Source organism: Dreissena polymorpha, chromosome 2 (genome assembly GCF_020536995.1).
Source record: "Dreissena polymorpha isolate Duluth1 chromosome 2, UMN_Dpol_1.0, whole genome shotgun sequence".
NCBI classification, from domain to species: Eukaryota; Metazoa; Mollusca; class Bivalvia; order Myida; family Dreissenidae; genus Dreissena; species Dreissena polymorpha.
The window spans coordinates 100,167,942-100,180,754 of record NC_068356.1 but is presented as its reverse complement, the minus strand read 5'-3'; the positions used below and the strand labels follow the sequence as shown (position 1 = coordinate 100,180,754).

The following is a 12,813-nucleotide window of genomic DNA, read 5'->3' as shown; positions in this document are numbered from 1 at the left end:
ATGTTCGCCAGAATTTTTATTTATTGCACATCAAGGACAGAATACGCTATTTATATTTTTTAAACAATTTCTATTTATGTACACAATTTACATTAAAGACAAATACTTGTATACATGCATCAGCAAATACTTACACAGTCATACATACACAAAGACATACATAAATAAACGAACTTCAACAAATCAATACGGAGACAGTCATACATACACACAGACAGAAATACAAAAACTAACTACAATGTAAATCAAATTTATATGGACACAGTTATAAATACAAACAACATACGTGTACGTACAGTAACAAACATCAAATCAATAATAATATCATAAACATCCTTTTACACCATGTATATTAAAATTCAGGTCGTCAATACAGAAACATTGACCTGTCAAGTGGTCCAGGTGACTCAAGAGGCTTGAAATCCATGTCTTATCGCGGTGGCCGGACTGGACGGCGCAGAATTTCATTGATCTTTGACACACACTGCGCATTCCAGGCCTCTGGATCCCTAACCTCGGGAAAGAACCTCGTAACATACCGTTTCACTGCTGACTTTCTTGTTGGACTTAACAGTTGTTTTTTGTTTTGGCCACCACCGTTGTAATTATAGAGGCTTTTGATGTTGGCGGCAGTGAATAACTCCGGAAATAGCCGCCGCACAAGATTAGCGGCAAAGTTTCCGGAGTTTGACGACATCGCCCGGATGGACCTCAACTCTTCATCGGAGATCATCGTCCGCGCGGGTATATCAACATTTTCGGATCCTGTTGCGTCCGAGAGTTCCGTTGTTTGCGGTCTAGAAGATTGCGCGAGCATGCCGATCAGCGTCCCCATCATCGAGCGTATCTCCCCTAACTCAGTGGTTAGTGCTTGAATGGCTTTTGTCTGGGCTTCTCCTTGTTGCCGACTCCTGTACGGATCCCTCTGCATAATCCTTATGCTGTTGACGATCTGGCTCAGTGCCGACATCAGGCTTCCTGGAATGGCTTCGTTCCGTGCTGTTACATGACTTGGCGTCATCGTTGGCGTTGCTGGCGTTGTTGATGCTGTCATTGCGGTCGTCGTTGTAGTTGGCGTTGTTGCGTCTTGAATGGCGGTCGTCGTCCTTGCTGGCGTTGTTGCTCCTTGGATCGCGGCCATCATCGTAGTGGATATTGTTGCTCCTTGGGTGGCGGTCATCGTTGTTGCTGGCGTTATTGCTCATTGATTGGCGGTCGTCTTCGTTGCTTCTGATTCAGGGGTGGTGAAGGTCGTCGTCAACAATGGCTGGGTCGTTGTTCCCTCGATTGTAGCCGTTGGTCCCAAATCGGTTGGTGGCTGGGTTGTGGCAGTCGCAGGGAGAACCCTCAAAAGGACAGTCGCAATGGGTTTTCCGGCCTTTGCCTGTAAAGATTATTTTTTCTTAAAATGTTTGCGCAAACACTGTTAACTTATAGTCGGAAATATAATTACTGTTCTCATGTTATATGGATATAGATGTGTTCGGCTTGTATTTATCAAAAAGAACATTACGATTAAAAAACGCATAAAAGACGTCGTTTACAATTTGATTTAACAAGGAGAGCCTTAAATAACGATGTATAAGAACGACGTTTTGTTGGTAATTCATTTTATAATATGAATATTTTTTACACTATACCTTTTGTTTTTTGGGCTTTGAAACTGCGGGGCCCGTTTTTGTTGGTGCTATTCCAGGGATGTCACCATTTCGATTTACGGCCCCTCGGCTAGAATTTTGGTAACAGCCACTTCTGCCGATCTGCCCCCATTGAACACTATAGGTCTGCCCTACTATCATATGAAGTGGGTGCAAAATCTTATATTAAATAGTGAACGTTTGATTTCTATATTTTTTTTTTCAGTAAATATTAAATTAATTGTGTTACTGTGCAGTCAAAGACAAGGCAGCGATAGTTTATAAACGCCTTTCACAGTGACGATGGATATAACAAAATCGTTTATGTATTCAAGCTCCGTGTGGCTTAAAATTACCATCACTAATCTCTGTATTGCCTCCTTTTGTTTTTGACACCTTATCAGCGACTTTGTTTATTTTATCGGACATTCACACCATGGTGTTATTATGATAGGGGTCGCTAATTGCTGGTCACATGTGCGTCGTAGTGAATTTAACATGATGCTTTTGTTTTTCAAGGCTACACGTAAATGATTGTTTCATCTAATACTTTTCGAAGACGTTGTCTTACCCAATTTTCTATTATCCTACCATTCTGGGACCGCATCAATCTGAAGGAACTCTACCGACCATGGACAAATGGACATCCAAGCCATGAGTTATGGCAGAAATACCGGCATTTGTGCCATCACGATACAATGCAAACTTTTGTTAAAATTGCGAAAAAGTGTGTATGTATAAAATGATAATTTAAACACCTAACAAATCAATTGAATCACGAACGCCTATACAAAAAAAACATCGACGCTTTAATTTTGAATAAATCTTTGTGGCTAATAAGCGTGTTGTAATTATAGTTGCAAACATCAACTAAAACCAGGCTCATGTAACTTGTATTGTGTTAATGATTTCCATTTAAAAAAGAGACCGACACATAATGCTTATGCGTAAAATATTTAATGATGCAAAATAGTGTGACATTAAAATTTCAACCATACTACTTGCAGAATCACACCCGGGAAATTTTAAAATCGCCCCTGAAAGGTAATAGATATACCATTTAAACATCAAAATCAACTGACGTCGTAAAATACCTTTTATAAAAATAAGAGATTTTTTATTGACAGATGTTTCTATGGAAGATGCGTTCGCTTCATGCAAATAATACAATAATAAAGTATCATTTTAGATGAAGCAGTTATACTTCCAGTCAACTGATATCGCCCTTGTACTCATATCATGGTGTCTATACAGACCGTGTCGATAATCAGCTGAGATGCAAATATGTTAAGTTTCAAGTTACACTTGAAATATATAATCGATAAAACTATATTGACCTCACATCGTAATCATGTATGTATGTATTGAATTGTGTACGAGAATTCGTATTTGAATTTAGACACTTCGTCATTCAGAAGTAACAAAGAATAAGAATCATGCATAAATATTTTGCTTTATGCAGCGTTTTAAGTCTATCTTTATAATCGTCATGAGAAAAAAAAATTGTTGTTGATATTAAACTCAATAAATAAATCCCCAACTAGTGGGAGGAAAACCACGATTAATAAAAAATTTGAATTTTTTACGCAACGTCCTGTCATAATTAGGTAGGTTTCCGTAGTTACAAGAACAGTGTCGATGATCACTTTGAGAACCACATCTAGGCGAAAGCACTCGTGAAAATATTATTTTTTCGAAGTAGCTGTTTAACCCATCGAATCACCTTAAATGACCTTAACATAACGCCAGCAGATCCGAATGAATACATTCGAATATTTATTTTGCTGATTCGAGAGAAATCCCCAGAACTTAGGCAACATAACTGCGTCTGTGTACAGCGTAAAGGATGTAACATTGTTCATTGTAAGGAATTCCACACTTCTATCTGCATGTTTAATGACACATATACAAAACTTTGGTTCTGATACCATTACATGTACAAATTCATCTTGCAAAATTATAGGATCCGTACTCGGTCGTCCGGGAAAGACATAATAGACTATCGATAAAAGTCGATAACACGTGTTGCTTTCAAGATGAGAACACAAACAATACCGAAATAGTTGAGTGACATAATAAGACTGAACTCGTTTAATAAAAAAAAAGTTTGCCGAACTCGGTCAGCCCGTCTGAAAATCGTTCCTGAGCACCTTTAAGACTACCGAAATGTTCCAGTTTGCTAGAAACAACACAGTTTGACTTTGATTATATATCGACAAGTATTATGCTTAGATGTGTCCATCAACAAGAAGCAATTAGATTTTTTAAACCGCGTCATGCGCAAATGGGTCTTATACCATATGCGGCCATCGTAGCTTTAGCCTAGCCTGCAGTCTCGCAGTCTGGTCAGGGGGTCACTTCACGAGGCAACGAAACCTTGCGTGATTTTATAGCGGACAGCGTAGATCCTGATCACACTGCGCAATTGCGCTGAATGGGCTTGAGCTACGCCATATAACCCATTTTCGCATTACGCAATAATTGTGATTTGAATGTGTCGAAATAAAACTGCGTGTTTATCAAATATTAACATACCGTATGTTTCCATGTTAATGAAATAAACTCATAATACACCATGTGGGAACATATATGGTAAGATCTCCCGTAGTGTAATTTTTATTTACGAACACTATTGTATGGTTTGAATAAACGTGCATTTAATAACCCACATTTCATGCAGTGTATAGGCGACTTACATGCGAGAGAAAAAAACAATTTAACCTTTGTTTTCAATCGAATTATTTATAAACGTAATATTTTATACTTTTATTTTAAAGGGACTGTCAACCACTAATGCCGAAAAAAGCCAAGTACTCAAATACCGTTTTTTTTTTAATTTTTAGTTTATATTGATTCACATATCACGACTTGTATATTACATTACTTGAAAAAAGTTCAGTATATTCGGTAATAAAATTTCGCGATCTGAAATCGAAAGTTCATCGGGAAAATAGGTGACATAACGATTTACACACTATAAATAACGCGAGGAGATTTATCATTTTATATATAATATATACAATACACTACGCATGCACAATTTGTATTTCTGGGTTTAACACGTGTCGGTGATGATCAATCTACTGGCTTTATTTATAGTTAACTGGTAGTTACCTGGTAGACATACCCAGTAAAATTTATTACAAAATATACAGAAAATATAAAAACTTAACACTTATTTTCAAGTAATGCAATATGCCAGTACTGATATTTTAATCAAAATAAAATAATACTTGTAAAAAATACGGTATTTTACAACTTTTCTTTTCTTCGTCGTCGTAGTTGAAGGTCCCTTTAAAGTCAGTTTAAAGGCCGATTATTTTTTTATTGCAAGACATTTCTTGTCTAACGTAACTTAGATAAATACTAATACCACGAGAACAAACAAAGTACAAGTAGAACATAATAGACATTTTTAAGCTAAACACTTAGCAGTTGATAAATTTAAGACGCCCAACACGCAGGGCGTGCCGATAAGCGGCATTGTTGATATCGCACCGAAGCAACGATACCCTATAGATATGTAATGCCTTTGTATAGTCTTGTTCCATTTCATAGCAGTGCCCTAGCAAGTTCAATGCAGTTTCTAGGTGATACAGGTTTATATGATTTCTGGAATCATATATGTAAGAATCCAATACTCTAAATGCATTAAGCTGTTTGTCACGTTCACCGAGTCCTCCATACGTGAGGTACTGCAGATAGTGTAGGAACGGACGAGAATCCACCTCAGCGTTCTCCATAAAAAGTCTCAAAGTAATCTCTGGCTTCAACTTTCTCTTCTGCGATATTGCGATTCATTTCAAACAACAATATGAAAGGAGTGCAGTACGATTCTTGCCTAAACATTCTGACACAGAATGCGAATGGCGGTTCACTGAACCCATCCCTGTTTGCTGAGTGCATATCAGCAAACACATGGAAATCGCGGTCTCCTTCTATACTTCTACTAGAGCACACAGCCTTGACCCTATTGTGATACCTCCTCTCAACATCCTCTAACACTCTAACTGCCGCGTGAAGATGACCACCACAGTACAATATAGACGCCAACTTTAAGCGACTAGAAGCTACATCCATGTTTAAGGTATATTGCAAACGCATTATAAGTTTGTTGTTAGCAACGTTGCGTAATCGCAAACAGTCAGATAATTTCATTGAATGTACTAACGCATACACATGTTTAATGAATTCTAAAGCACAACTTTTCAATCTTACATTCGTAAAGTATTGCAATGCATTGTGTAACCTGTATTTTATATTTTGTTTCAGGGTTGTATTAGATTTTTGTATTCGATATATGTTACAACGTTCAAGCAAATTATTCATCAGCTCGAACCTCAGAAGTAAGCTGATGCTGTTATGTACTCACTCACGCCTTGGGTCTCCATCTTGTCCGTTTCGCAGTAAACTACGGGCCTGTAACATACTTCCTATGTTATCTATACCAATATAAAATACATCCTGTAAGTTGTTCCTAATCAGGTAGTCTATATACACTAAAAGGCGTCTCTGCTGAACCTTAGAGACTTTCCCATCGAACAAGTTCACTCCTTTTATGACGTAATGCGGGAGCCTTCCCAATCGAAGGAATGTCCTTAATTTGCGTAAACAAAGTAAAAGTAGAAACACAATGTTATGTTCGGACCATAACAAAGGATGGGTTTGTTCAATTGTGTAAAACATTATAGTTTTACAATGAAAGCTTGTTATTCAATCTCCCACATTTTCATAAAATAAGGATTTTATAATTAATTTTAAAATAACATAACATTTAATCTGCGTCATATTTAAGTTTAACATCAACATTCGTTCTATCAAGTTTGGAGAAAGCCTCCATTCTTCGCGAGTGTAGTCACTATCTGGGTGACCGGCTGGTACCAGGAAACACGGAGCTACTTGTGCACCTTCAAGAAGCTGAACGGGTGGCCAGTGTCTACCTCTACATCTGTCTATCCAGTTTTGAATTTCAGGAAGTGGTTTGAGAACGTGGAATGCGTATACACAATCCAAATTAGGCAGGAAGCTTACAGAGGGTCCACTTTTGATTGCGTCTCCAAGATCTCTATTGGCATGTTCGATTTCCTGCTTAAATCGTTCAGCGCTTAAAAGTACTTCCCCAGAATGTTTCATAACGTAAGCGTCATTACACAAACTGCTCGCCAGTTCTGATGAGTCCCCTCTGCTGACTTGTAGAAGGTACTGTTGCGGAGGTGTTCTGTCGTCGTGGAGCATCAGAAGGTTCCCCATTCCCGCCTCCCAGTCTCCCCAGACTCTCATGATATTCACATCGTTGTTGCTGTATAGGATATCAATGTCAGACTGGAGACCGGGCTTGGTAGTCCCTTCCGATTGGCTCCCGAAATGAAAACAATTGGCGTTCATTCCAATAAGTTGCACTCCTATCGTCTCATTACGCTACTTCCACAAGTAAGTTCTTCTCCGCTCCATTACAGTATCCTTTCCAGCTCCAATATCATCTAGTACTTCCGAGATCCGGATTGACAATTCAGTGGAGTTCTCTTGAATCTAGATATACACATAATTATTTCACTCTATATCAGTTATGGTCATTGTTTGCGTTGTTTTCGTTGGTACGTATTAGTTCTATATTGACTTTTACTATGTCTGATATTTTATACCATTTATTATATCAAATTTCGCCACGCTCCCTTTTTTTCAAAGGCAAATTTTGACACGCGCCCTTATCGATAACATCTTTATTGCCTTACGATCTAACTTGGTCCGCAAAATCAGCTTCCTTGATTGACTGTGACGCTCCGACTGTGCTTGATTTACTCGAGAGACGTCAACGTCTAATCGACTATATTTAATTGAGCAGATTTAATCTATAACAGTGCTCGATTCATAGGTAGGTCTTACTGACTGCTCCAAAGCTGTGAATTAGTCATGCGTGAATAACCCTGTGTCAGTATCAATCTATAATGCCGGAGGCTATGTTATACCAAGCGCACTTTTCGCTCGGCAATGTGTACTCCTCCACGATATAATCATTACTTCGGAGACTTTTGATGAAAAACTCGATGTTATTCTCGTTGCAATTGTGCTTTGCATGCATTATTCAGTTATATCTAAACATATATTTTTACGCATAATTATATTTAAATTCACAAATATTTTTTTTATCGTTTTTGTCTTTAAGATAATTAGATCTAATTATTGAAATAATTACTGAGACGTATACCAATTTAACAAAATGCGAATCTGGTATACGATTTAACGTTGCTATGCGCACCTGTCGCTTACATCATTTGGCATTTTATCAACATGGCGGACTATACAGAATTAAATTGTGACTCGGCAAAAATGGCAAATAACGTCGTAAACGATCAAATTAACGATGGAGATTATACATTAAGAAGGAATTAATGAAATGTCTGTGATAATCAACGATGCATAAAAATGTTTTAGATAGCAACAACATTATTTATTTATTTGTAATCTACTCGGCGGATGTATGTTACGGAAACGAGTGTTTGCATATTGTTAGCGATCAATTTACTCGCAATGTTATTTTAAGCATCTGTAGAGATTATTGTTAGAAAATGGGATAAGACAAACATGGTTTCATTTATATGTTAGTGGATCTGTGTATAGTCAGATTCATATACATATATTGCTTTATTATGTTTGTCGTGCTGTACAGTTTATTGAAACAGCATGGAACTTAAATTTACATTGCAAGGTAAATATATTAATATAAATCATAGTAAGTTAAATACATCTATTACCATTAAATGTGCTTGTTTATATGTTATTTTTTCCACAACTGCTTCTGATGCGATTACATGTTTCCCAGTAATTCAGGTATTCAGGGAACGTTTTTGCCCTTTTTTGCATAAACTGCGCGCTAAAATGCCCTTTTTGAAAGTAATGCGCCATGCCCCTTTGCCCTCCTGGGAAAAACACTATATATTTATATATATATATATATATATATATATATATATGAATATGGAGAAAGATATGCGTGAACAACCGTATATACAGACATACAAACGGACAGACAGACAGACAGACAGACAAACAGACAGACATACATATTCCTATTGGAGACTTCGGCGTGTGCGCCTAGCTACGGTGCACAATGAAGCAGACATATATATATATATATCTGTAAAAATGAAAAGTGAATCCGGACTAAGATATCAATATATTGAAAAAGTAAACAAACGTCGCATGGGTATACAAAAAACTGTATGAAGATGATTCCTAAAGACCATGAAAATAAAAATACATTTTTTAAAATGCAAGGCCAGGTAGAACGACAAAAAACATACGCTTCTGTAGTTTCTTAATAAACAACTACAAAATCAAAGGTCTAAAAATTCCTACGGGTCAAGACACTAAAACGAGACGCGAAGAATTAAACAAAATTACAGTAACAAGAGAAACGCTTTCACAGAACGACGAAGTATCGGAAGACCACAACAAATCAGAAATTATAACAATGACCACTACCAGAAACAACGCAAACATTCACCATTTAAAAGAGAAATATACCATAGGTATTAAAACAACGACAGAAGAAGAAACTACAACCGGAGAAATATCAATATTGACAACTCCATCGATCCAGATACTGATACTACGCCAGAAGATCCAACAATTGATTTAAAGACGGGGGAACGGGGTGGAACAGTCCAACATAAATATAGAAGGTAACCTAGCTGAAGTATCTAAACATCATACCAAAATATTTAATTTGTCAAAAAGAAAATTAACCGATATTGAAATTAAAGTCTTATTGAGGGGTCTTCCATTTTCACAAATACCTATTCATAAAAGTAATACATTTGAGGTAAATGTAGATATTGAAAATTTTCATCGAACTTTACGGCTAAAAAATTATTTTAATCATAACCAAATATCACATTACATATCACTGGTTAAAAATAAAAGTAATTTTTGTCCACCAAGAAACAGAAACGAAACATTAGAAAAATGCATTGATACATCTAAAACTTCGTGTTCAAAATACAATCATCGAGAAAATAAAATTAAGCACAACATAACACTCAAAGAAAGGCATGCGATTAAATCACTACCTGAAGATAAAGATATAATAATTAAAGAGGCCGACAAAGGCGATGGGATTGTAATTATGAACATGGATTTTCATGTTAGAAAAATTGGTGATTATGTAAAACGATATTGATTATTATAAAGAAATACCTAATTCTGGTAGACAACAAAATTAACTAAAAAACGAACATTAATCCATATCAATAATAAATTTACTAATGATGCCATAAATTATCTCTTAAACTTTAATGGATAACAAGTTCATTCTATGGACTCACAAACAATCCAGGACGTAGTTAAGAAATCAAAACAGAATATATTGAAGTTTTAGGCCCAGAAGACTTAACTTTCAGAAGTATTGTTGCGGGTCCAAGTTGTGAAACTAATAGACTTAGTAATTTATTAGATATTCTGCTAAAACCTTATGTTCAGCATATAGACAGTAATGTAAAAAAATAACATACATTTTATTCAACATTTACCTACGCAAATGCCAGAAAAAACTATTTTTACATCGTTTGATGTTATAAATCTATACACACACATACCACACATGTTAGGATTAGAAGCAATAGATTTAATATTGGTTGACTAAATATCCTACACTTATTAACCAGCGTTTTGCCAAGCTTTTTTATAAAGGAAGTTCATAAAATAATTCTTGAAAACAACCATTTTCGTTCAACGACATATTGTATAACCTTATAATAGGAACAGCTATCGGTACTAAGGTAGCCCCTGCATATGCACATTTAGTAATGGGATATTTAGAACAGAACTGGTATCATCAAATCAAAATAACATATGACGAACATTTTGTTCTCGTTTTTTTAAACATTTTGGAAAAGATATTTAGATGACTGCTTTTTGTTCTGGATTAAAATATAAATTATATACACTCTTTTTATAGTATACTAAATAATTTGCACCCTGATATTAAATTTACAATATAAATAAACAACTGCAAATTACCATTTCTTGACATACTTATCAATAAAAAACAAACGAATGTTATCACGGATATGTACTACAAAAGTACGGATTCCAGGCAGTGTCTCAGCTTTAAATCATGCCATACTTAACATACAAAAATAAATATTCCGTCCACGCTTGCTAAAAGAATTTGCACTATTGAAACGCCTAAATGAGCTTGAACAATCACTTTTTCAAAGGGAATACCCTAAATCTGTCATTAAACAAGGTCTCCTAAAAGCTCTTTCGGTTCCGCGTGAAATGTTCCGCGTGAAATTTTACTAACAAAAAATCCTAAAAAAAGTTTTGGGTGTAATAAGAATAGTATTGATATTTTAAAAACTATACCAAGTACGAACCAAATTTTACAAAATGCAAAAAGAATAACCTAAAGAATAATCACCTAATTTAAAGCAGTTACTCACAAAATCTTATTTTAACACAGTCCCGCCCACTGTGAAAAAATGTAACGATCTAAGATTCTGCATGTGTGTTTATATGATAGAAGGCGACAACTTTAATTTTATTGATAAAATATTTAAAATAAAAACAGAAATGTCATGCGATGTTTAAAATGTTATTTTTGTCTTAGTATGTAGTGGTTGCAATAAATATTACATTGAACAAACTGGAGACAAACTACGTAATCAACGAACTGTTCATGAACAACAAATGCGCGATCCCTCAAGACAATCTTGATGAATGTTCTAAAATGGACCCAGCTATGCGAAACCGGTCAACATATTTTAATACAGTTTTTTATACCCATGCGACGTTTGTTTACTTGTTCAATATATATATATATATACAATATATCTTGCCATTCATTTGTGTGTTGTCATACATTTAATTTCCTCTTTCCGTCTGTTTAAAAGTCCGTTTGTATGGCTATTTATATGTCTACATCGGTTGACCCATCTGTCCGAGAGCTTGTCTCGTATTTTTTATATTAAATAATAACAATAAATGAAAACAAACATTAAATATATACCTGCATGTTTGTTTCAAGTTCTTGGTCTAGTTTTTTTCTCTTCCCCTTTGATGAAGTGCCCGCAATGCAAGCTCTTCTGACACGAATGGTGCCCCAAAAACATTTACCCTGCCAGATAAAAAAAATATAATATGAAATATTGTTATAATACACATTTGGATTAAAATGCAATCCCGGGAACACAACTATTTCATAAAACACTAAACTAGAGTCACACATGGTAGACAGTATTCTATGTGAAATGTAATGTATCCCCACGTCGAAGGAATACGTGTTGTAGTGAGTCGGTCTGAGTCCTTGTTGTTGGTATCCTACGGTAATAGTATTTCTTAGTGTCTCATTTTTTCCCTCGGGAATATTTAAAATAAACATAAGATATATTTAATGAACATTACATTTTTTATTATTCAGTATTGGGATATAAATCGGCCGGAGTCCTTGTTGTTGGTGTCCTACGGTAGTTTCATTTCTCACCGTCTGATTATGTACTCTCGGGAATATAAAAGATAAACATAAGATATATTTAATGAACATTATATTTTTATAATTATATATTGGGATATAAAGTTATATGTTTGAATGGTCTCTGATAAGACTTAGTTGATGGCTCCACCATCTCGACGAGGTTCTCCTCCTCAGCAACTGTCCCCACCATCAAGCTCCCACCAGGTTCTCCCCCCCCGTTTCTGACCTCCTTCCAAACTATTGTATGCGTTTTCTAACACAATTTCTATTTTTACATCTTTAAGATTTATACACAAATATAGCCACTATAAATAATATAGCTACTTCCACTTATGACATAATAACTATCATATTTATACGTGCATGTCACCGATATGCTTGTGTCAATTGAATATCGTTTATTAAGAAAGACATAGATACATAGTGCAGTGTTGATAAAGATCAAGGTACATCGAGATATATCGAGGTAGATCATAAGTTATAAGCTTCTCATTATAATATCGCATATAAATTGAATGTCTTTTCCATGATATTTACAAAATTATCATGACATGGTCCTTGATTTCATATTTTAATGTTGCAGGAAGTGTAATAAAATCGTCTGTGGCAACGCACCCAGCAGGGATTACAATACTTTCAAATGGTGCTGTGTCCTGCATCCAACTTCACTTGAGATTCGCTTCTTGTTTACATGTAATAGAT

General features: G+C 35.6%; 1 protein-coding gene across 1 annotated transcript; it reads right to left on the bottom strand.

Moving 5' to 3' along the window:
• Positions 1–430: 430 nt before the first annotated feature.
• On the bottom strand, positions 431–835 carry LOC127869934 (BEN domain-containing protein 3-like). Its single transcript, XM_052412592.1, has one exon. It carries the CDS (start codon positions 833–835, stop codon positions 431–433), a length of 405 nt encoding a protein of 134 aa, XP_052268552.1.
• Between the last annotated feature and the right edge of the window lie 11,978 nt (positions 836–12,813).

Bases quoted from the DNA above. Each gene is read 5' to 3' on its own strand.
- LOC127869934 (XM_052412592.1), bottom strand. From the start codon at position 835: ATGGGGACGCTGATCGGCATGCTCGCGCAATCTTCTAGACCGCAAACA.